General features: G+C 44.0%; 1 protein-coding gene across 1 annotated transcript in view; it reads left to right on the top strand.

Moving 5' to 3' along the window:
- CTPS2 (CTP synthase 2) overlaps positions 1-25,445 on the top strand; it is a 113,907-nt gene that overhangs the window by 73,744 nt on the left and 14,718 nt on the right. Inside the window, exons 13-15 of the mRNA XM_032756631.2 lie at positions 12,904-12,959; positions 15,991-16,087; positions 24,548-24,692. Of these exons, the coding sequence (XP_032612522.1) occupies positions 12,904-12,959; positions 15,991-16,087; positions 24,548-24,692 (298 nt within the window). The remainder of the gene's footprint in view (positions 1-12,903; positions 12,960-15,990; positions 16,088-24,547; positions 24,693-25,445) is intronic.

Genomic DNA, 25,445 nt, shown 5'->3' with positions numbered 1-25,445 from the left:
AGACCAGCCTGGCTATCATGGTGAAACCTTGTCTCTACTAAAAATACAAAAATTAGCCAGGCATGGTGGTGTGTGCCTGTAGTCCCAGCTACTCAAGAGGCTGAGGCAGGAGAATAGCTTGAACCTGGGAGGCGGAGGTTGCAGTGAGCCGAGATCACGCCACTGCACTCCAGCCTAGGTGACAGAGCGAGACTCTGTCTCGGAAAAAAAAAAAAAAAAAGAAAGAAAAAAGGTAACTCTTGAAACACCCAATTGTTAGACTCCTTGATGCTCTACCTTCAGGTCTGTGTATTTCCTTGCATGTAAATTATACCTCGATTTTTTAAAAACTCATTTTTCTCCTTTTTAAAAAGTTTTTAATTTAAAAAAATAGAGACAGGGTTTCTCTTTGTTGCCCAGGCTGGTCTTTAACTCCTGGCCTCAAGCAATCCTCCTGCCTCAGCCTCCCAAAGTGCTGGGATTACAGGCATGAGTCACTGTGTCTGGCCTTAAAAAAGCTTATACTATCTGGAAAGTTAGATAGTAGGGCTTGTCTCCTTATAGTGATGCTATTAGTTGATTAATTAACTCAGACGATTTTTGAAAAGCAGGGAGAAGTGGCACAGTGTGGGTAAGTCTTAAGTGGGGTACTTTGAAAAGTAAGAAATGTAGAATGAGGAGTGGCTAAAGATGGAGGGATCAGGCTCAGGTGAGAGGGGAGCCAGGGGAACACTGAGGAACTAAGTTATTAGACGGTTTTAAGACTCCAAAAATAAACTTTATTGTTTTGCTTGTGACTGTCAACTGAGAGCACAAGAGATGGGAACATAATAAAGCACAAAGAAATTCAGACAAGGTTCAGAGCTCATTCAGGGATGGCCAACAACTTGATAGCGTCTCTAAAATATCACAAGACCCTGGCCTTAATTTGCTTGGTCAAGTCCCAGATGTGTTGCCAAGACATCCAGCAAGGGAGGCAAGAGTTTGTCTGTGTTGAGTGTGGTTTCCAAACCAAACTGCCACCTACTAGAAAGAACATGTTTTTCAGACCATTTCAGTTCACGTGTTTGAATACTGCACAATCTGGTGTGTGTGCATTTAGTAGGAATGCTAGCCCCAAACTTATTTATTTCTTTATTTTAGAGACAGGGTTTCACTGTGTTGTCCAGGCTGAAGTGCAGTGGTGTGATCATAGCTCGCTGCAGCCTCGACCTCCTGGGCCCAAGCAGTCCTCCTGCCTCAGCCTCCTGAGTAGTTGGGACTACAGCCATGTGCCACCACGCCTGGCAAATTTCTAATTTTTTTTTTTTTTTTTTTGAGACGGAGTCTTGCTCTGTCGCCCAGGCTGGAGTGCAGTGGCATGATCTTGGCTCACTGCAACCTCCACCTCCCGGGTTCAAGCAATTCTCCTATCTCAGCCACCCGAGTAGCTGGGACTACAGGCGCCCGCCACCACGCCTGGCTAATTTTTGTATTTTTAGTAGAGACGGGTTTCACCATATGGGTCAGGCTGGTCTCGAACTTCTGACCTCAGGTGATCCACCCTCCTTGGCCTCCTGAAATGCTGAGATTACAGTCATAAGCCACTGTGCCTGGCCTAAAATTTTTGTAGAGATGGGGTCTCTTTGTTGCCCAAGCTGGTCTCAAACTCTTGGCCTCAAGAGATCCTCAATGGCCTTTCGTACACTTTTTCAATAAGGGACCAGATAGTAAATATTTTTGGCTTTGCAGCCATTGTGGTGTGAAAGCAGCTACAGACAAATATGTGAATGAATGAGCATGGCTGTGTCCCAACAGAGTTTTATTTATGGGTGCTGAAAGTTGATTTCATATCATTTTCACGTGGCATGAAATGTTATTCTTCATTTTGTCCAGCCATCAACCTAATTTAAAGCTCCCAAATTCTCTATGCCCTCCAAACCAGCACCCAAACAGTTAGGGAGCACTTACCCTAGAAGCAGGGGAATGCCACAAGGTGGAAGGGTGCAGAGAAGACCCACAGGCTTGAGGAGAGAGAGGAGGGAAGAGGTGGGCCTTGAGCACGGGGTTGTACTGTGGACTCCCTATAGGGAGGTGTATCTGGTCCAGTTAAGAATGCAACACAACATAGGGCCGGGCGCGGTGGCTCACGCCTGTAATCCCAGCACTTTGGGAGGCCGAGGTGGGCAGATCACCTGAGGTTGGGAGTTTGAGACCAGCCTGACTTACCTAGAGAAACCCTGTCTCTAGTAAAAATACAAAATTAGCCAGGTGTGGTGGCGCATGCCTGTAATCCCAGCAACTCGGGAGGCTGAGGCAAGAGAATTGTTGGAACCCAGGAGGCAGAGGTTGCAGTGAGCTGAGATCGCGTTATTGCACTCCATCCTGGCCAACAAGAGCAAAACTCTCTCTCAAAAAAAAAAGAATGCAACACAATGAACTTCAAGGAATAAGGAGCCCAGGGCAGTGCAGTTTATACAACTGGAGACTAGGACCTGGTGATTTCCAGAGTTCTGTGAAGCTGGCCCTCATCCTCAGAACAGATGACATGGCGACAGTGAGGTTCAATGCAGGCAGATAACAGCTGGCAGAGGAGGCCAGGGAGAGCTCCTCAGGTTGATGCTGGCAGGAGCATGACACGACTCTGGCATGCAAGACACCAGTGAAGCCTTCTGGACTCGGCAGGTGGAAATGGAATGCTTTAAGAAAAGGCTTCATTCCTTTCAGGGAACTTCTCTGCATTTCCTCGTATTAAAGAAGAACTTGACTAAAATGACCAGTTCTGCTTTAATGTAAGAGCAAAAGGGTTTTGTTTGGAAAGAACAGAGGCACGAGGCCCATTAAGAAGATATTGAGTGAGACCCAGTGCTGGGAGTCCCGGTACAGTTTATGGCATTGCAAATGCAGAGTGGTTAAATCTAAAATTTGAAAGAGCTGAAAGAAATGGGGAGAAGTTTTCAGGGGCTATAAAAGTGGCTTTTGCTTTCTTGTCTCTTATCAAAGCATTGATAGGGAAAAACAGCTTCTGGCTCCTGGTGTGATTAGATTAGGAAGTTTAAAAATTAAAACCGAAACCAACACTGAACGTTCATGAAACATTAGAGCAGGAGAAAAAAAAGAAAAACCATGTAAAAAAAAAAAATCCTCGACTGAGTTAATGAGGTAATTTACATAACAGTTTAAAAGAGGTCGCCAGGGATTTAGGGACCCTGAGTCAATGCCATGGTAATTTGTCATTGTGCTGAGACACAAATTCCAGAGGAGCGTGGCAGGGCTTCGTGAGAGCTGCATACCACTTGGCGAGCCTCCCCGCCTGATCCCCAGAGCCCAGGTCCACACTGCAGGGTGGCTGTCTTCTTACTGCTTCTTGCCTTTTACTGGGGAAACCATTCGCTAAAGCGTGTTTGTTAATATGGAGGTTCATAAGTCTGGGATATAGCACCTTTCATCCTAACAACAGATGGCATTCCTGCCCCCTCTCTAGACAAGCACTTGTCCTCATCACTTCACCGAAGGGAACTAGTGGAGTGGTTAAGAGCCCAGCCTGTGGAGCCACTGCTCACCAGAGGCCCGCTGGGCCTCAGCTCTCAGTCTCTGGCTATGTGGAGCTACTTACCCGCACCACGCCTCAGTTTCTGCATCTGAAAGACAGAGATAAGAGAGCCGCCTCATGGGGTTCTTGTGAGGGTTAAATAAATGATATGCGGGAGCCCTTAGAACAGTGCCTGGCACAGAAAAGGCACTGTTTAAGTGTAGTTGATGTTTGAGAGCATTGACCTGTGATCTTCTCAAAGCTTGGGGCAAACGTCGGTTAGTGACCTGGCATTAAGAATGAGGTCCCACTAGGGGAGTGGGAGGGAAGGAGAGGCTTTCCCTCGCTCTTGCAAGGTTATTTCTTCTGTCTTTCTTGGCTGCTAGCTGCCCACTTGCCAATGCATAAGATCTAAGGAAAGAGACGCCAAGAATGGGATAAGAATACTAAATGGAAAACAAAGGAAAGTGATGAAAGGTGGGGTGTGGTGGCTTACATTTGTAATCCCAGCACTTTGGGAGGCCGAGGTGGGTGAATCACTTGAGGTCAGGAGTTTGAGACCAGCCTGGCCAACATGGAGAAAGCCTGTCTCTACTAAAACTACAAAAATTAGCCAGGCGTGGTGGTGCATGCCTGTAATCCCAGCTACTTGAGAGGCTGAGGCAGGAGAATCACTTGAACCCAGGAAGTGGAGGTTGCAGTGAGCTGAGATCGCACTACTGCACTCCAGCCTGGGCGACAGAGTGAGACTCCGTTTTAAAAAACAAAACAAAAACAACAACAACAAAAGTGATGAAAAAGAATGTAATGCTATAATATAGAGTTAAAAGCAAAGACACATTTTTCAACTCAGATGTTTTATACTAGAAAATTGAGATAAAAGCAGATCAGGAAGATAAAATTAGGGAAGGGGGAGGAGTTTAGATACTAAAAGAAATGAAATGTTTTATAAAAATTGAAGAAATGACATTCTAAAATTCAAAAGCAAGAAATAAAGGAGAAATATAGGAGAAAGTAAAGGAGAAATAAAGGAGCCAGCTGGTGCTTTCTGAGCACCAGTAATTAAGACATTGCTCTCATCACCCCTAGGACCCAGCCACCATTCTGCACAAAAGAAAGGAATCTTAGCAAAGTTAAGTCACTCATCGAGGTCACTTGTTAGAAAGTCATTGAGCTGACTCTTTGACCACCTCACTGTACCAAACGGCTGGACCTTAATCAAAGAGGAGGCAGAAAAACCCAAACAGCTCCTAGAGCTGGATGCTGCCTTCACTGAGAATCCTGAGAAAAGGTTTTGCAGGTTTCAGGGGTGTCTTGTGGGTGGAGAGCAGGGGGTGCAGAAAGCAAAGACCCTACCCCAGGCCTCTTCTGAAAGCCAGTCTGAAACCGTGGGTTTAGCTTAAGGATAGACACAAGCACTGAGTCAGTTTTGCACTGAGCATCTAGGTCAACAGGCCGTGCAGACAGGCAGGTGTGAGAAATGCCACAGCTTAGCCGGGCGCGGTGGCTCAAGCCTGTAATCCCAGCACTTTGGGAGGCTGAGGCGGGCGGATCACGAGGTCAGGAGATCGAGACCATCCTGGCTAACAGGGTGAAACCCCGTCTCTACTAAAAACACAAAAAATTAGCCGGGCGTGTTGGCGGGCGCCTGTATTCCCAGCTACTCGGGAGGCTGAGGCAGGAGAATGGCGTGAACCCAGGAGGTGGAGGTTGCGGTGAGCCGAGATCGCGCCACTGCACTCCAGCCTGGGGGACAGAGAAAGACTCTGTCTCAAAAAAAAAAAAAAAAAAAAAAAAAAAGAAATGCCACAGCTTAAGCTCAACAATCAGCAGCAGCTACACTGAGCCTTAGAGTTAGAGAGGCAGTAAGGAGTGGTAGGGACTGTGGCAAATCAGCAAGCATGTGCCCCATCAAAGAAGCGACTTCCACAGCTGATAGTTATATCAAGAACTGTGGATTCACTGCTGCCAGTCTTCTAAGAGAATCTGGAAATCTGGAGTTTTATGTAAAATCTCCTGACGTTTAATGTTGGCAACTTATTTACATTTTTAAAATATTGTGTGTTTGCCAGCACTCTGCAAGTGAAATACAACAAATATCTGCACCCTGGGCAGCCTCTTAGGACCTTTGAATTAGATAAGCACTGAATTAGATAAGCATCAGCAAATTCTTGCACATATGAGAGGGCTCTGGTCCTTAAAATGCCTAATTAGCAGAAGGCATGGTTGCGGGTAGTCTTTTTTTTTTTTTTTTTGAGACGGAGTCTCGCTCTGTTGCCCAGGCTGGAGAGCAGTGGCGCGATCTCGGATCACTGCAAGCTCCACCTCCCGGGTTCACGCCATTCTCCTGCCTCAGCCTCTCCGAGTAGCTGGGACTACAGGCGCCCGCCACCACGCCCGGCTAATTTTTTGTATTTTTAGTAGAGACGGGGTTTCACCGTGGTCTCGATCTCCTGACCTCGTGATCCGCCCGCCTCGGCCTCCCAAAGTGCTGGGATTACAAGCGTGAGCCACCGCGCCCGGCCAGTTGCGGGTAGTCTTAAAAATGAAGTAAATTAAGACACTGGTGCAAAAAAGACATTTGTGTAAAAGCAAGGCAGTTCTACCAAGAAAAGAGGTAATGAAGCCCAGCAGGTAGTGGTTTTACTTTTTTATTAGGTTGGTGCAAAAGTAATTGTGGTTTTTGCCGTTGAAAATAATGGCAAAAACTGCAGTTACTTTTGTACCAACGTATTAGATGCTATGGATGATTGCCTTTAGCCCCCTGGAAATAGGAGATATGGCACCAGGGGAAAGATAAGGATCAGAAGGTATAGAATGGGAGTGGACAGCTATGTGGGTGATAGCTTCCAAGGGAGCGAATGTGGGAGAAGAAAAGAGGGTACAGTCTTGGGCAGGGGTCCCCAGTTGAGGATGACGAACAGGTAGGTGGGGCAAAAAGTGCCTGGAGGAGCAGAGGTCACAGAAGGGGAAGGGTGGCAGCTGAAGACAGACCTGCTGGATTTTAGAGAGCAGTTCTGTAAAGTCACAGGAACAAAAGTCAGGTTGCAAAGGGTGGGAGTGGGAGGTTTGAATAAAGGGTGAGTCAGAGCAAGAGGGCATCATGGACAAGAGTGGGGCTGGATGATTTTTGTTTTTTATTTTTAAAATTTTTAATTGTGGTAAAATATACATAACATAAAATGTACCATCTTAACCATTTCCTAGTGTACAGTTCAATTGTGTTAAGTACATTACATTGTTGTACAGTCTCCAGAACTCTTCTCATCTTGTAAAACTGGAAACTATACCCATTAAACAGCAACTCCCCCTTCCCCTGGCCCCTGGCAACCACCATCCTATTTTTTTTCTTTCTTTTTTTTTTTTTTTTTGAGACAGAGTCTCACTTTGTTGCCCAGGCTGGAGTGCAGTGGCATGATCTTGGCTCAGTGCAACCTCTGCCTCCAGGTTCAAGCGATTCTCCTGCCTCAGCCTTCCGAGTAGCTGGGATTACAGGCGTCTGCCACCACGCCCAGCTAATTTTTGTATATTTAGTAGAGATGGAGTTTCACCACGTTGGCCAGCCTGGTCTCAAACTCCTGACCTCAAGTGATCTGCCCCCCTCGGCCTCCCAAAGTGCTGGGATTACAGGCATGAGCCACCACGCCTAGCCTCTATTTTCTGCCTCTTTGGGTTTGACTACTCTAGATGATATGGACAGGAGACCGGGAAATACTGGGCAGAAGAGGGCGATTCTATGGCAAAGGCCCCACCCTCAAGCCTGGAAACCTGTGGCCCTAAATAAGAACAAGCATTCCTGTTTTCACACCCAAATGTTGCCCTTTGGCCTGCCATGCCCCGTATCCTGTACTATATAAACCTCAAACCCCAGGCTCCATGAGCAGAAGAGCGGTGTGGCAAAGAAGGAGAGAAGAGAAGGAGCATCTGAACATGGAGAGGAGTTCGGCTGGGGACCATTGGAGAGGAGATCGGCCGCTGGATGGCCAAACTCCAGGGGAAGATCATCTTCCCACTCCATCTCCTTTCCTCCTCCCCATCCATCCCACTGAGAGCCACCTCCACCACTCAATAAAATCCCCGCATTCACCATCCTTCAAGCCCATGTGTGACCTGATTCTTTCTGAATTCCGGACAAGAACCCAGGCACCAAGAAGGCACTGAGCTGGTTAACACTTAAGCCATCTATGGACGGCAGAGCTAAAAGAGCACTGTAGCAAGCCCATGGAGTTTCCGGAATCACAGGCACCCACTCCTAGACACTACTGTGCGGCTGGAGCCCAAAAGTGTTCACCTTGGATCCTGCACCTGCCCGTCTGTGTGCTCCCCCTCCCATAAGGGATTTGAGTGCACACAGTGGCTGAACAGATGAGCCACACCTCTGTTGCACGTCCTGCGAGGGGGGTCAGGGAACTCTCTCATTTTATTGATACCTCCTTTAAGTGGAATCATGCAGTATTTGTCCTTTTATGAGTGGCTTATTTCACTTAACATACTGTCTTTAAGGTTCATCCATATTGTAGCATGGGACGGGATTTCCTTCCTTTCGAATGCAGAATAATATTCCATTGTGTGGATGGATATGCACATTTTGTTTATCCATTCATCCCTCAGTGAACATTTGGGTTGCTTCCACCTTTTAACTTGTGTAGCGTTTTTGGGAGGATATTTTGGCCCTCAAAAGGACAAAGGAAAAAATTAGGTTCAGTTGCTGAGATTACTCACATGAGGTAGGCATGGGCAGGACCATTAAAGGGGTAAAAATATATTATGTATGAGGCAGTATCTACCCAGTAGCAAATTAGAGAAAGAGATGGTATAATTTGGAAAGGTGGTTTTTGTTTCTGATAACCATTTTATCCACATTTTTGGTGTCTTTCTGCCTGCATTGGGAGTGCTTTATAGGTCCTAAGACTTTTGTTGGTTTTCTTTCTCTAAAGCTTTGCTGACATTTACGTCTGAAGTGAACATTTTATTTTGTCTCTAAAAAGACTAGGACAGAAAGGAAGACTGAGTCACTTTGTTGTTGAGATTTTCCCCCATTCCTAGGATCACTGCATGGCACCTGTGACAGAGGACTGCTCTTAAGAACGTGGTGTGTATACCTCTCAGTTTCTGACTCTACTCCTAGATGCATTTTACATTCAGCAGTATCTAGCATTTTGCCTTGTCGTGGAATGTTCTTATACTGCACTTCAGTGATGGTGTAGATTAGTTGATTCTAACCAGAGATGCACATCAGGGTGACTTGTGGTGCATTTTTAAAACCCATGTGGCCAGACACTCTCCTGAGAGTAATCAAATCAGAATCGATGGTACCGGGGTACCCGGGCTCCAGAATGAGTATTCTTAGTTTTATTTTGTTTTCAGGATGTTCTCAAATGGAATTTCATTGGTAGCATTCTGAACTGATTCTCAACATAGAGTTTTTAAGGAAATTTTAATTTTTCCTTTTTCACAGATATAGCAATGGATTAATTTTGTAAATTCATTTCCGATAGATTTGTAAGCAATGAAGAAAGATTTCGAATGCACAAAATAGAATTTCCAAGGTTCTGAAAACATGTTTCATTGTATACCGTATCTGTTGTATGTTGATTTCATTCAACAATTCATTACTGAGTACCTGCTTATGTGCTAGGTGCTGGTCTTAAGAATTGAGGGGATGGGCCAGGCGCGGTGGCTCACGCCTGTAATCCTAAGGCGGGTGGATCACGAGGTCAGGAGATAGAGGCCATCCTGGCTAACACGGTGAAACCCCGTCTCTACTAAAAATACAAAAAATTAGCCGGGCATGGTGGCATACACCTGTAGTCCCAGCTACTCAGGAGGCTGAGGCAGGAGAATTGCTTGAACCCAGGAGGCGGAGGTTGCAGTGAGCTGAGATTGCACCATTGCACTCCAGCCTGGCGATGGAGTAAGACTCCGTCTCAGAAAAAAAAAAAAAAAAAAAAAAAATTGAGGGGATGACTGCTGGGTATATACCCAAAAGGAAGGAAGTCAGTATATCAAAGAGATATCGCAGTCCCATGTTTGTTGCAGCACCAGTCACAGTAGACTAGATTTAGAAGTGACCTAAGTGTCCATCAACAGATGAATGGATAAAGAAAATGTACTTATACACAATGGAGTACTATTCAGCCATAGAAAAGAATGAGATCCTGTCATTTGCAACAGCACAGATGGAACTGGAGATCATTATATTAAGTGAAACAAGCCAGGCACAGAAGGACAAACATCGCATGTTCTTACTTATTTGTGGGATCTAAAAATCAAAACAATTGAACCCATGGAGATAGCAGAAGGATGGTTGCCAGGGGCTGGGAAGGGTAGTGGGGGGCTGGTAGGGAGGAGGGGATGGTTAATGGGTTCAAAAAGTAGAAAGAATGAATAAGACCTACTATTTGATAGCACAACAGGGTGACTAGAGTCAGTAATAATTTAATTGTACATTTAAAAATAACTTTAAGAGAGAGTAATTGGATTGTTTGTAACTGAAAGGATAAATGCTTGAGGGGATGGATACCCCATTCACCATCATGTGATTATTATGCATTGTATGCCTGTATCAAAACATCTCATGTACCCCCTAAATATATATACCTACTATGTACCCACAAAAATTTAAAATAAAAGATTTAAAAAAATAATTGAAGAGTCAGGTCCCTATTTTGTCTGTTACCTTGTATAGCTTATGTTCTAGTTCCATTCATTTGGATTTTATTGTCTGGAGATAACAATATCAGTCACTGAAATGGTTCACTTTCTGTTCTCAGTGCTTCTCATACTTTGATTTATTTAATCCTTACAACAACTCTATGAAGTAGGAATTATCATAATCCCTATTTTATAGATGAGGAAACTGAGGTAGAGAGGTTAAATAATATGCCCAAGCCACACATCCATTAAATAGTAGCGTGGAATTTAAAGCCAGGAAGTCTGACTTCAGAGTCACTACACTCCCCTACCCCTTTCTGTCACCTCTGAGCTATCTTAGCAAATACAGAGTCTGCCTTAAGCCAGGCAGCAGTCAGAAACCATGCAGTTTCAAAAGTTCTCATGATATCCTGCTAGTCCCCTTGACTCAAAGATCCGATTCCTTATATCCTAATTTGGAGATTTGTGCCATTTTCCCCATCATTTCGAGAAATGTTGGCAGACTCTAGTATTGGATTTACAAATCACCTATTGTAATGAAGGGAACAGAAAAGAAATTTTGGACTATAGGAGGAAAAGATCAATGTCAAAGTCAGAGGTCATAGGACACAGTATCCTCTGATGCAACTTTCTGATGCTTCTATGTTTTCTTTCTTTTCTTTTTTTTTTTTTTGAGACAGCATCTCGCTCTGTCACCCAGGTTGGCAGGTTGGAGTGCAGTGGTGGCAGGTTGGAGTGCAGTGGTGACATCTTGGCTTACTGCAACCTCTGCCTTCCAGTTTCAAGTGATTCTCATGCCCCAGCCTCCTGAGTAGCTGGGATTACAGGTGCACACCACCACGCTGGGCTAATTTTTGTTTAGTAGAGATGGGGTTTCACCATGTTGGCCAGGCTGGTCTTGAACTCCTGACCTTAAGTGATCCTCCCCCTCTCAGCCTCCCAAAGTGCTGGGATTACAGGTGTGAGCCACCACGCCCAGCCTTCCTGATGCTTCTGTGTTTTCTAACTGTATGTTATTGTGCTTTATTTCCCATTTTTCTTTTAATTTTTATGAAGCAATTGTTTTAGTTTAGGCTGTCCTGAATGACCCCTGCCAGTGGTATGTTGGCATTCTCTCAAAGGAACTCCTGCCCCCACTATTCCCCTTTTTTCTAAAACACATTCCTTAAATATTCACTTTCATTCATATCGTCACCAGGGAGCTCAGTCTGTATGGACAGAATTGCAAATAGAAGTTCAGCTGTGATCATTGATCGTACAAAGTTATATGAGAATACAACCCATTTGTGTCTGCTTGATCCAAGTCAAAAGCTCAAACAAGACGCAAAGAAAGGATTTATTTGGTTTTTCTTGGTTGAAACATCCTGTTCTAGCCTCATGATGTCTTTGAGAGTCTGATAATTCCCTGCCTGTTGAACTGAGCATGGCTCCTGATTCTGTTGGAGTTTGAGCATGACTTCCAGCACTGTTATCTTCTTAACCCTTGGCTGTGTACCTGGGATCTGCGTTTTGAGGGCTGGTGCTGTAGGAAGAGTCTCTGGCCCGCTCAGACTGCTCCAGTGCTGGAACCCACTTGGTCCCTGGACCATCCTGCTTCTCCACATGCTCCAATGGGGGCATTCTTTTTATTATTATTATTATTATACTTTAAGTTCTAGGGTACATGTGCACAACGTGCAGGTTTGTTACATAGGTATACATGTGCCATGTTGGTTTGCTGCACCCATCAACTCATCATTTACATTAGGTATTTCTCCTAATGCTATCCCTCCCCCAACCCCCTACCCCCCGACAAGCCCCGGTGTGTGATGTTCCCAATGGGGACATTCTTGAGAGGTGTTTGGTGATGGATCCGACTCCTATTCACCTGACAATGAAGTCACTAGGCAGCTTGCTGATCGCCGTGCCCATCGCCACACTGGTCATGCCCAGGGTGCTGTGCTTAGCTGCAGTGCCTCAGCTACGTAGGCATGTTTAGGCAGCTCCCCAGATGATTCTCAGCCACACACCCCTGGTTAAGAACTGTTGGCATAGATGTGCTATCGTTTAATCCACCAGTTCATCTATTCTTGATGGTCAGCTTGCTCCCAGTTGTTTGCTATTAAATAATTCAGCAGTGCACATCTTTGTGGTTAAGTCTTTGTCCTCATTTCTATTTTCTGGGATAAATTCTGAGAAGTCCAATTGTAGGATCATAGGATAGGTACATTTTTAAGGTGGGGTACATTTTGAATGTGGCCAGTACGGTGTGAAAATCTGGAGGCGGCTGGTGGAGTGGAGAAAGCACTGGGCCAGGTGTGAGGAAGCCTGGGCTCAAGAACAGGCTCCGCTGCCCAGTAGGGCAGGGCTTTGGGCAAGTCTCTTCCCTGCCTCCAGTTTTGTTTTCTTCCTTTGTAAGTGAGCCTCATTACAAATCTGCACTGAAGCGATAGTGCAGACATAACCGTCTCTTGGTCCTGCAGGCAGGCGTATATAAGGAGGGCAGATCTGCTGGATTCTGTGGTGGACTTGTGTAGCATCTGGCTTTCTTTTATGCAATGGTGATGGCTTACTTGAGAATTGCTTCAGGGTTTCAAAGAAGCTATCACCATCTTCTATTAGAAAAGAAGAAAATCTAGATGACTATGTGGAGTCTATGAGTTCATTTTTAGTCCTCTGATAGATAGATAGCGATCCAAGCACCTTCCTCCACAAAGCGTCATGGATGTGCTTGTAAAGCTGCTTACTCTAGTATTAATCTCACTCTTGTATCTTTACAGGGAAACTTTATGGTGATGTTCCTTTTATAGAAGAAAGACACAGACATCGGTTTGAGGTATGGCTTTCATGCTGAATTACTGGGGAATATGGATGCTTAGAGTGAGGAACCCAGTGATTACAAGCTGAGCCTCTGGAAAAGGTGTCCAGCCTGCTGGTATTCACAGGGCTCAGAGAGGACCACATTTCCCACAGTCTCCCACTTCCAGAGGAGATGGGCGGCGAGGGGACGGGGATGGGGAGTGGGGGGCGGAGGCTGTCATCTTTTTGGCTTTCCAAAGGCAAAATCTTTACATACCTGCACACGGGGCCTGTCAATGCCCTTTGTTACTCTAACTGCCATCTTCTAGATCATGATAAGGCCATCGTTTCTTATCCTTAGCCCCCGTCCTTTATTTTGCCAGGTTTGTGGAAAAGAGGACTTGAATCTTCTGAGAAGGAACCAAGTGCCTTTTGGGATGGGTTGCATCCCTGGGTATCAGGGGGTGATTGGTTTGAGAACCTCTTTGGAAATTTACAGTAAGCTTGAGGCTTAGCGTCACATGAGTAAAAGGAGTTAATTGTTGAGGTTGCCACATGAGAAACATAGATTTCTTGAATGTAGATCGTCTATGCCAGGATTAATAAGTGTGTCAATTACGATGCATTTGACTGTGAAGAACAGAAATCCCTGCTCGTTATCACTCAAACCAGCCTAAACATTAAGGAAATTTGTTATCTCAGGCACCAGGTTGTCCAGAGACTGGACAGGCTCCAGGCATGGCACAACCAGGGCTCCTGTTGTCTCTGTGGTTATCTCAGCCCTACCCTTGTCTGTGTGTCTGCTTCGTCCTTTAGCTGGTCTCCCTCATAGTTCCCAGGTGGCTGCCAGCAGCATCTGGGACAAGAGGCATCTCTCCAGACAGGGAAATCAACTTAGATTACCTGCCCACCTGTGAACCAGTAGCCATTTTCAGGGCAATGCTGAACATCAGTGGGCTTAAACCTGGGTTCTTGCAATATTCATCTTCCAAGAGGGCTGGGTTTATTATGTTTGGCTTAGACCAGTTAGAACCAGTTTCTGGAATGGGACAGATGGAGTTTCCTGGTTCATATAGGGGTGGAGTGGATACCAGGACAAGCCTAGGGCTCTGTTTTGAAGGAGGACTTGTGGGAATCAATGCTGAGTAGGCAATGAACAGTGTCACTATGACCAAGGAACATAATTTGGTACATGTAGGACATTTTTGGTCTTACTTCCATTGGGAACAGGCCCAACTGGTGGGATAGAAATTATTGAGCTGCTTTGCCTAAGTGGCAATGAGAAGGTGCAAGAACTGCTACGTACACAATAGCGTAGCCATTCATTCATTCACAGCTATTTTGCATCTGGTATGCACTGGAGATGGAAAGGGGAAAGATAGACATGGTCTCCCTCTTGTTAGGGAGCTAATATTCTAATGGAGAGGACAAAAAATAAGATAACGTAATAATTACAGATTAAATCCTGTATTGGATAAGGGACTTGTATCTAAAATATATGAAGAACTCTTACAACTCAATAATGAATAATTGCAAATGATATGAATAGATATTTCTTCAAAGAAGATGTACAAATGACTAATAAGCACATGAAAAGATGCCCAACAATCATTAGTGATTAGGGAAATACGTATTGAAACCACAAAAAGATACTACTTCACACCCACTAAGCTGGCTATAATCAAACACAGACAATAATAACAAGTAGTGGAGAGGATGTGGGGTAACTGGAACCTTCATGCATTGCTGGTTGGAATGGAATACATTGCAGCCCCTTTGGAAAACCATCTGGAAGTTTCTCAAAAGGTTAGACATAAGAATTACCATATAACCCAGCAGTTCCACTCCTAGATATATACCCAAGAGAAATGAAAATGTATGTCCACACAAAAACTTTTATCTGAATGATCATAGCAGCAATATTCATAATAGCCAAAAAGGCAGAAACAACTCAAATGTCTACCAACTGGTGAATAGATAAGCAAAATGTGGTGTATTCATTCAATGGAGTATTATTCGGTCATAGAAGGAAATGAAGTACTGATTTATGCTACAACATAGATAAACCTTGAAAACATCATGCTGAGTGAAAGAAGCCAGATACAAAAGCCCACATATTGCATGATTCTATTAATATAAAATGACCAGAATAGGCAAATCTATAGATGTGGGATATAGATTAGTGATTGCTAGGGGATCAGGTCAGGGTGATGGGGGGTTGGGGGATGAGGTTAAAGGGTACAGGGTTTCTTTTTCAGTTGATTGTGGTAATGGTTGTACACCTCTGAATATACGAAAAATCATTTGTGTATTTCAAATGGGTGAATTGTATGGTACGTGAATTATGTCTTAAAGCTGTTAAGGAAGGAAAAATAATGACAAAATACGAGAACTGGTATAATTTTAAAATGTAGAATAAAAGCTCTGAGGTTAAGATTGCAAAGAATAGGTGAGACTCCACCTTAATTTTAGATAGGGAAGCACTTTCACTGAAGGAGAGTCTGAAAAGGAGTCCTTAGGTTTGGGAAAGGGCTAAGGTGAGATGGGGGCCAGAAAGGGCCACAAGCCAGGTCATCGAGTTGCCATCTATTATGATATTTTAGTAGAAAACTTGCTCCAAGCTTCTCTTTAGAGCTTTTATGTAACTGCATGTAAAGAAAGCACTGGGGTTCGTCACAAGGGAAATAAGATAGTTTTAATCCTCAAGCAAATTTGTGATTCGGGGAGAGATAGGTAAGTACACATAACTCAAGGGAAGAAGCAAACATGGAAATGGCTATAAATAACTAGTCTCAATGTTCCAAGTCAGAATGTCTGGGTCACAGGGCCTACTTTTTGAATCTCACCTTTGGGTAATAGGAGGTTGGCCTCCTAGATTTAGGTGCTGTGGTTACATTTTATATCTCAGGTTCATCATGAGTTTAAAATTGGCTTTGAGCATTGAATATAGACATTAACTACTAGTTAGAGGATCACTGAAATGGAAAACCCACCCAATTGGTGAAGGACCTGGTATGGCAGCTGGTATTGCACTGTGGCCCATAAACACTTAATTTCTTGTTTTGCAGGTAAACCCTAACCTGATCAACCAATTTGAGCAGAATGACTTAAGTTTTGTAGGTCAGGATGTTGATGGAGACAGGATGGAAATCATTGAACTGGCAAGTAAGTGGCCTCTTCATTTTTAAAAAGCTTCCTGATAACTTGCCTTTTTGTGGACCACAGACTAATTTGAGACCCAGTTTTTTTGCATTCTTTCTTTTCTTCTCTCCTTTAAAACAAATATGTAACTACAAAGTACATGAAAAAAAAAAAAAAAACAGACTGCTGGCTGGGCATGGTGGCTCACGCCTGTAATCCCAGCACTTTGGGAGGCTGAGGTTGGTGAATCACCTGGGGTCAGGAGTTCGAGACCAGGTTGGCCAACATGGTGAAACCCCATCTCTACTAAAAATACAAAAATTAGCCAGGCGTGGTGGCGTGCACCTGTAGTCCCAGCTACTCAGGAGACTGAGGCAGGAGAGTCGTTTGAACCCAGGATGTGGAGGTTGCAGTGAGCCGAGATCGCATCACTGCACTCCAGCCTGGGTGACAGAGTGATACTTTGTCTCAGAAAAACAGACTGCTTATAATCCTGATCATTTTGGAGCCTATTAGTCTGACTCCACCATAAAATGATGTATTATTCCAAGTCTACCAGTTCTACAATTAGTATGCTTCCTTACCAACTCCTCTCTTTCTGAGGCTACTTCTTTGTGTCAGCCTCTAGGTTAGGTGCTCTGGGAAAGGCAGAGTGGCACTGTTGAGTGGCACCCTGCCTGCTCTCCTCTTTTGAGAAAGAATAGCCAAGTGCCACCTCATTTTTGGTGACTGATGTTGATGTCTGTTGCTTGAGGGACCTGGCTTCTCTCCTGCCTTTCTCCACTGTGCTGGGTGGTCAAGCATGGGTCAGTCATTTAACTTCTGAACACTAATCACTGCCCCCAGAGTTGTTTTTAAGAGCAAACAGAACAGAAATAAAGGCATCAGAATTGAGGAAGAACACCGAAGTTGTTGTTAGTAACCAGGCTGGAACACCCATGAGCACATAGGCACAAACTACACATTTACTATTGATGAGACAGAAGGCAGTGTTCTTCTCAGTCAGCTTTGCAAGGACATGGTAAGCTCATGGTCACAGCTGGTCTCAGCTCTTTGTCTTGATGTTCTAGCCCAGGTGTTGGCAAACTACTGCCTGTGCACCACGTCCAGCCTGCTGTTTACAGCCAGCTTATGAGCTGAGAATGATTTTTACATTTTTTAATGGTTAAAAAAATTAAAAAAAGAATACTGTCTGTGACATGTGAAAAGTATATGCCATTCAAATTTGCATCCATAAATAAAGTTTTTTTTTTTGTTGTTGTTGTTGTTTTTTTTTTGAGACGGAGTCTTGCTCTGTCGCCCAGGCTGGAGTGCAGTGGCGCAATCTCTGCTCACTGCAAGCTCTGCCTCCCGGGTTCACGCCATTCTCCTGCCTCAGCCTCTCCGAGTAGCTGGGACTACAGGCACCCGCCATCACGCCTGGCTAATTTTTTGTATTTTTTGTTTTTTGTTTTTTTTTTTTTGAGACGGAGTCTCGCTCTGTCGCCCAGGCTGGAGTGCAGTGGCGTGATCTCGGCTCACTGCAAGCTCCGCCTCCCGGGTTCACGCCATTCTCCTGTCTCAGCCTCTCCGAGTAGCTGGGACTACAGGCGCCCGCCACCACGCCTGGCTAATTTTTTGTATTTTTAGTAGAGACAGGGTTTCACCGTGGTCTCGATCTCCTGACCTTGTGATCCGCCCGCCTCGGCCTCCCAAAGTGCTGGGATTACAAGTGTGAGCCACCACGCCCGGCCTCATAAATAAAGTTTTATTGGAACACAGTTTAGGGGTAGAAAGGTGTTATCTGTGACCTTCTTACCCATCATAAGGGTCGTGACCAACAACCCTATAACAAGACAGGTTGACAAGAGAAAAGCATAACAAATTTATTTAATCAAAGTTTTATGTGACCCTTTAGTCTTCAGGAATGAAGACCCAAAGACTTGGGGAAAACTTCATTTTTATGCTTAGGTTCGATGAACAGTGGACAGCCATGTAGCAATGTGACTGGGCAAAAGGGCATACTCTAATGGTAATAGACTGACAGGGAAACCCAGAAAGGTCTGTCTACTCAGATTCTTCTTGGCCTTTCTGTGTAGCATCCCATTCCCCCAGGTCTAGAGCAGGACTCATCTGGAATGAGGGTCTTATGACCTACTTTCAGGAAAGGTAGGTCAGATAATTTCTTTATAGCCAGCTTTCACATGGAAAGGTGGGGGAAACATCAGAGTGACCTTCTTGCTTTGGAGGTCTTCCCAGTCACCTTCAGTTCAAACTACTTTAGGGTAGTATTTTCTGAGCTCCGACAACAGCAACACTCATTCATTTATGTCTTGTCTATGGCTGCTTTTAATTTTAATTTTTTTTTTGAGACAGGGTCTAGCTCTGTCAGCCAGGCTGGAGTGCAGTGCCATGATCATGGCCCACTGCAGCCTTGACCTCTTGGGCACAAGCAATCCTCCCACCTCAGCCTCCCAAGTAGCTGGGACTGCAGGTGTGCATCACCCTGCCTGGCTACTTTTTTTTTTTTTTTTTTTAGACGAAGTCTTACTCTGTTGCCCAAGCTGGAGTGCAGTGGTGTGATCTTGGCTCACTGTAACCACCACCTCTCGGGTTCAAGCAATTCTCCTGCCTTACCCTCCTGAGTAGCTGGGACTACAGGCATGTTCCACCATGCCCGGCTAATTTTTATATTTTTTAGTAGAGACGGGGTTTCACTATGTTGGCTAGGCTGGTCTTGAACTCCTGACCTCGTGATCTGCCTGCCTCGGCCTCCCAAAGTGCTGGGATTACAGGCATGAGCCACCACGTGCAGCCAATTTTTAAATTTTTTTGTAGAGGCAGAGTTTTGCCATGTTGCTCAGGCTGGTCTCACCTGGGCTCAAGGCCTCTTCCCTCCTCAGCCTCCCAAAGTGCTGAGATTACTAGCATGAGCAACTGCACCTGGCCCATGGCTGTTTTTTATGCTACCATGGCAGAGATGAATAGTTAAGAAAGAGACCTTATGGCTCACAAAGCCTGAAATATTTACCTTTTACAGAATATTGGCCCTTTACAGAAACATTTGCTAACTCCTGGGCTAGACTCACACATATACACTTCATTTAACTAACTTGAATTTAACTTTTCACGTGCCTCCTTGACCTGTTTGTGTATTTGGATGTTGTGTTGACACTTCCATCTCAACTTATTTAAAACCAAATTTACATGCTCTCCCAATTAGTTCATTCTCCTGTTTCTGTTAAGATATCATCAATATCCTTGTCCAGGGTTTCTCAGCCTTGCCACTATTGATTGACATTTGGAGTGGAATAATTCTTTGTCGTGGAGGCTGTCCTGTGCACTGTATAGCAAGCTTGTCCAACCCACAGTCCGTGGGCTGCATGCAGCCCAGGACGGCTTTGAATGTGGTCCAACACAAATTCGTAAACTTTCTTAAAACATTATGAGATTTTTTTGCAATTTTTTTTAAAGCTCATCAGCTATCATTAGTGTTAGTGTATTTTATGTATGGCCCAAGACAATTCATCTTCTTCCAGTGTGGCCCAGGGAAGCCAAAAGATTGGACACCCCTGTTGTAGAGTGTTTGGCAGCATTCCTAGCCTCTACTCACTGCCAGTATCATCCCTACCTCCCATGTTGTGACAACCCAAAATATCTCCAGACATCATCAAATGCCCCTGGAGAGCCAGGTGCAGTGGCTGACGCCTGTAATCCCAATGCTTTGGGAGGCGAAGGTCGAAGATCACTTGAAGCCGGAAGTTCGAGATCAGCGTGGGGAACATAGCGAGGTCCTGTCTCTACAAAAAACTAAATAATTAGCTGGGCATGGTGGTTCATGCCTGTGGTCCCAGCTACTTGGGAGGCTGAGGTAGGAGGTTGAGCCTGGGAAGTTGAGGCTGCAGTGAGCCATGATCATGCCACTGCACTCCAGCCTGGGTGACAGAGCAAGACCCTATCTTAAAAAAAAAAAAAAAAAAAGTCCCTGGGGGGCACATTTGGTGGAGAACCATTCTCCTAGACTATCAGGCTAGAAATTTCACATATTAGCTCTTCTTCCCCTTCAGATCCCAACTAGCAGTGAGTTGTCAAGTCCTGCAGATTCCGCCTCTGGAAAGAAAGCTGTGTTTGGAATTGCACTGCCGTCCCTAGAACACTAGTCCCAGTGCATGCCAACTCCAGCTCACACTTGTCCTCAATCTCCTTCCTGCTTCCAAGCCATCCCTTCTCCAATACCTCCTAACAAGAACAGAACTCTGCAGTGTGTGACACTAAGTTGTTGGATAAACCACTCTCATGTATTGAGTACTAAGTGTGTGCAGGATACTGTAAAAATGGTACCGTGATGTTCCAGAACCTGCATTTCCAGCCTATATGCTTTAGGCTCCAGATAAATTGGATTGCCTATGCGTCTTCTAACCTCCCTCTTCTTTCTCCGTTTTAGCTCATGTCACTATTCTCCATTTCAAATGCCTTTTCTCTGTCTCTTTTCCTTTTTGTGTCTAATCTGTTCAAGTACTTCCAGAGTCCCAAGCAGAGGGGAGAATTGAAGTCTAAGAAGGCTCTTTTGAACAGAGTAGCATTTTATCTAGACCTGAAAGAAGGAAAGCAATGGACATTTAGTGTGCACTTACTGGATGCTTGTCACTAGACCTCTTGCTAGGGACTTTGCATAGCTTATGTAACTAACAAAGCAGATGATGCTATTCCCACTTTACAGAGGAGACCGGAGTGCAAAGAGGTTAAATGACATGCCCAGGGCCATCTAGCTAGTCCTTTGCGGCAAGAGCAAACCCAGTTGTTTACCTCCTTCTGCCACCACTGCTGTGAGATTTTATTGTTTCTCTTGTTTTCACATTCTACCTAAGATGATCAATTCATGCCTAGAGTTTTGAATTAGAATAGTAAGTACGCATTTCCAGGAGTCTTTCTGATGGAAATGCCCATCATTTAGAATTAAAGTGTGGATCGCTGTTGGTATTGAAGCCTCTTAAATCTTCCTAGCATGTGAGAAGGCAGAAAATTTTTTTTTTTTTTCTTTTTTTTTTGAGATGGAGTCTCGCTCTTTCACCCAGGCTGGAGTGCAGTGGCGCAATCTCGGCTCACTGCAAGCTCCGCCTCCCGGGTTCACGCCATTCTCCTGCCTCAGCCTCTCCGAGTAGCTGGGACTACAGGCGCCCGCCACCTCGCCCGGCTAATTTTTTTGTATTTTTAGTAGAGACGGGGTTTCACTGTGTTAGCCAGGATGGTCTCGATCTCCCGACCTCATGATCCACCCGCCTCGGCCTCCCAAAGTGCTGGGATTACAGGCGTGAGCCACCACGCCCGGCCGGCAGAAAATTTCTTAAGCAAATTACTATTTGTTTACTTTGTTTAAGTACTTATTCACTTTTAATTCTCCTGGTTCTCATTATTGTCATCAAATATTTAGAAGGTTCTTTCATCGTAAGGATTTAGATTCCCATTGGGCCTTTCAAATTTCATGTGGATTGAAAAGGAATTGAGAGCTGCTGTAAAACCTTGCAGTTTTTAAAAGCGGACTGCAAGCAGTTATTAAGGAAAATTCCCCAGAGGATTTTGATCTTAGATACCCCTTGGAAACATATCCACGAATCTCCACTGTTCCTGAAGGGTTCTGAGAGGAACAACAAAGCTTGAGATTAATGTTATATAATGTCAGAATTTGGTTTAAAGCAATCAACAGCATTATTTTACAGATAATTTTATCTAACTGATAGAACATCATCAAAATAAAAACTTTTTACTTTCTCCTCATATTGGCATAGAGGATTTTTTGGATAATAAAGTGATTCAGAGCAATGATCCATTCATTCACATATTCTGTCCCTGGCTATTACATGATTACATTGCTCAGCATCTGTCTGTAGTGATACAAAAGCACAGTTACTGTCTGCTTTTTTTCCCAAAAGTGTCCCTACAGGTTATGCAGTAAGATTTATTGTCTCTTAAATTTAAAGCCGCATTGCTTAATTTCTTCTCTAAGTGTGGATGATTTCTCTGCGTTTCTTGAAGGAATACATTCCTGGGAGAAGGTGGCATTCCCCTTATCAGGCTTTCTTACCTGCATATTCCTCTAATTCAAGGAGGTTTCTTCTTAGATGTAGAGAATTTCTACACTGGATTTTTCTGGGATCAGAGCTGTCCTATGGAACTCACTGGATTTTTCTGGGATCAGAGCTGTCCTATAGAACTCACTGCAATGATAGAACTAGTCCACCCTATTCAATATGGTAGCCACTAGCCACATGTAACTTTGAACATGTTTCAAATACTCAATTAATTTTAATGAATTTAAGTAGCTATGGCCGGGTGCGGTGGCTCACACCTGTAATCCCAGCACTTTGGGAGGCCGAGGTGGGCGGATCATGAGGTCAGGAGATCGAGACCATCCTGGCTAACATGGTGAAACCCCATCTCTACTAAAAATACAAAAAATTAGCCGGGCGAGGTGGCGGGTGCCTGTAGTCCCAGCTACTCAGGAGGCTGAGGCAGGAGAATGGCGTGAACCCCGCGGGGCGGAGCCTGCAGTGAGCCGAAATTGCGCCACTGCACTCTAGCCTGGGCGACAGCGAGACTCCGTCTCAAAAAGAAAAAAAAGTAGCTACATGTGGCTAGTGGCTACCATTTTCTATAGCAGAGCTTTTTTTTTTTTTTTTTTTTTTTTAATAATTTCAACTTTCATTTTGGATGCAGGGAGTACATATGCAGTTTTATTTATTTTTTTGAGATAGGGTCTCACCCTGTCACCTAGGCTGGAGTGCAGTGGTATTATCATGACTCATGGCAACCTCCACTCCTGGGCTGAAGCGATCCTCCCACCTCAGCCTCCCAAGTAGCTGGAACCACAGGTGCACGCCACCACGCCCAGCTAATTTTTGTATTTTTTGTACAGATAGGGTTTCACCATGTTGCCCTGGCTGGTCTCGAGCTCCTAGGCTCAAGAAATCTTCCCACCTTGGCCTCCCAGAGTACTGGGATTACAGGCATGAGTTACTGTGCCTGGCCCATGTGCAGATTTGTTACATGGGTATATTGTGTGATGCTAAGGTTTAGGGTATGGATCCCATCACCCAAGTACTGACTAGAGTACCCAACAGATAGTTTTTCACTCTTGCACTCCCCTCTCCTTCCTCCCTCTGGTAGTTCCCAGTGTCTATTGTTCCCATCTTTATGTCCATGAGTACCCAGTGTTTAGCTCCCATTTATAAGTAAGAACATGCAGTATTTGCTTTTCCATTTCTGTGTTAATTCATTTAGAATAATGGCCCCCAGCTGCATCCATGTTGCTGCAAAGGACATGGTTTCGTTTTTATGGCTGCATACTATTCCATGGTATATATGTACCACATTTTCTTTATCCAATCCACCATTGATGGGCATCTAGTCGATTCCATGTCTTTGCTATTGTGAATGCTGCTGCCATGAACATGTAAGTGCATGTGTCTTTTTTGTAGAATGATTTATTTTCCTTTGGGTATATACCCAGTAATGGGATTATTGAGTTGAATGGTAATTCTGGTTTAAGTTCTTTGGGAAATCTCCAAACTGCTTTCCACGGTGGCTGAAATAACTTACATTCCCAGCAACAGTATGTTTTCTTTTCTCCACAGCCTTGCCAGCATCTGCTGTTTTTTGACTTTTTAATAATAGCTATTCTAGCAGGGCTTTAAATGATTACCTTAAGAAAGTAGGCATTTGCATTCAATCATCATTTTCTTATTACTATAGTAGTAGCTTTGGATCTTTGGTGGTAAGTGATGGGAATTTGTGATTTTGAATTCCATACTAGATTTTAGATCATTTGATAAGGCACCTCATTGAAAGCTTTAAAGTTATATTTACTTCCCCCTCTTAAACTTATTATATTTTTATTATCTTTAGTTTGAGTCATAGCCAGGGACAGGATATTTGAATGAATGGATCATTGCTCTGAATCACTTTGTTCAAAAAATGCTCAGTTTTATGGTGCTATGAGTAATACCCAACTTAAAGCTGTGACTAGAAAAGCAATTGTCCTCCTTGCGTTCCCAAGGGTAGCCCAATGGGTCGACATTGTGTTGGTTTATCCCAGGGGACCCTTACCCTGGGAAAGGAGAAGACCTTGCAGGAAATGGCCTGAAGCCTCCTAAAAGAAAGACCTAGGGTTAGCCTAAAGTCCAAGGAAAATCGAACCAACACAAATCTACAAAGTGCCTTCAAAAAGCAGGCAGATTTGGGGAAAGCAGAATTCTTCTCGCCATTCAAAAATTTTTGCTTGACTTTGCTCACTCTGACACCTTCCGCACGTAAAATTTCCAAGACGTGTTTTACAATTTGAAATTCCACGCAGGAATGGATGGATAGTGAAAGTAACTGACTGTAATGATAACGGGTTAAAGAATCATCTTACCATTTAATGAGCTTTCATATTCAAAGATAAGAAGATCTTTAAAGCAGTTCTCTTGTTTGTCTGCTTTAATTGCATCGTGATTGTTCTCATTTCAGATCATCCTTATTTTGTTGGTGTCCAGTTCCATCCTGAGTTTTCTTCTAGGCCGATGAAGCCTTCCCCTCCGTATCTGGGGCTGTTACTTGCGGCAACTGGGAACCTGAATGCCTACTTGCAACAGGGTTGCAAACTATCTTCCAGGTAACCAGCTTACTGCTCTTAGCAATAAACCAAGATGCATAGTTATTAATGTCTTAGGGTTTCTTACAAAAATTAATACCATTATAGAATTTTTAAATGTGAAGAATCAGTTTTTTTCTCTTAAACATAATTCTCTTCTCTTTGTGAAAATGATTTAATCACACCTACGGTAGTAATGTGTCAGCTTTCCAAATCGTGATGACACTGGGTATTATTTTAGAAATTTTTTTCATTTTGATAAGTGAAAAGATTTTCTTTTGTTGATTCTTCGATTAATATATATGAATTTTTATATGTTTATTGGCTGTTTGTTTTATGAATAGCTTGTTCATATCTTTTCTTCATTTTGGTATTATTTTCCTTACTGATTGGTAAACTCTTTACATATAAAGGTCATTAATCCTTTGTTAGGCTGCAAATATTTTTCAAAGTGATTTTGCTTTCCTTCTAAATTGTTAATGGTAGTTTTTTTCTCCCTAAAGAGTTTAGTCCTTTTTTATGTTTTTTAAAAATGTGCCGGGCGCGGTGGCTCACGCTTGTAATCCCAGCACTTTGGGAGGCCGAGGCGGGTGGATCACGAGGTCAGGAGATCGAGACCACGGTGAAACCCCGTCTCTACTAAAAATACAAAAAATTAGCCGGGCGTGGTGGCGGGCGCCTGTAGTCCCAGCTACTCGGAGAGGCTGAGGCAGGAGAATGGCGTGAACCCGGGAGGCGGAGCTTGCAGTGAGCCGAGATTGCGCCACTGCACTC

Source organism: Hylobates moloch, unplaced genomic scaffold (genome assembly GCF_009828535.3).
Source record: "Hylobates moloch isolate HMO894 unplaced genomic scaffold, HMol_V3 SCAFFOLD_7, whole genome shotgun sequence".
In the NCBI taxonomy this organism is placed as follows: Eukaryota; Metazoa; Chordata; class Mammalia; order Primates; family Hylobatidae; genus Hylobates; species Hylobates moloch.
The sequence above is the reverse complement of the archived record's forward strand: the minus strand, read 5'-3'. Positions and strand labels throughout refer to the sequence as shown.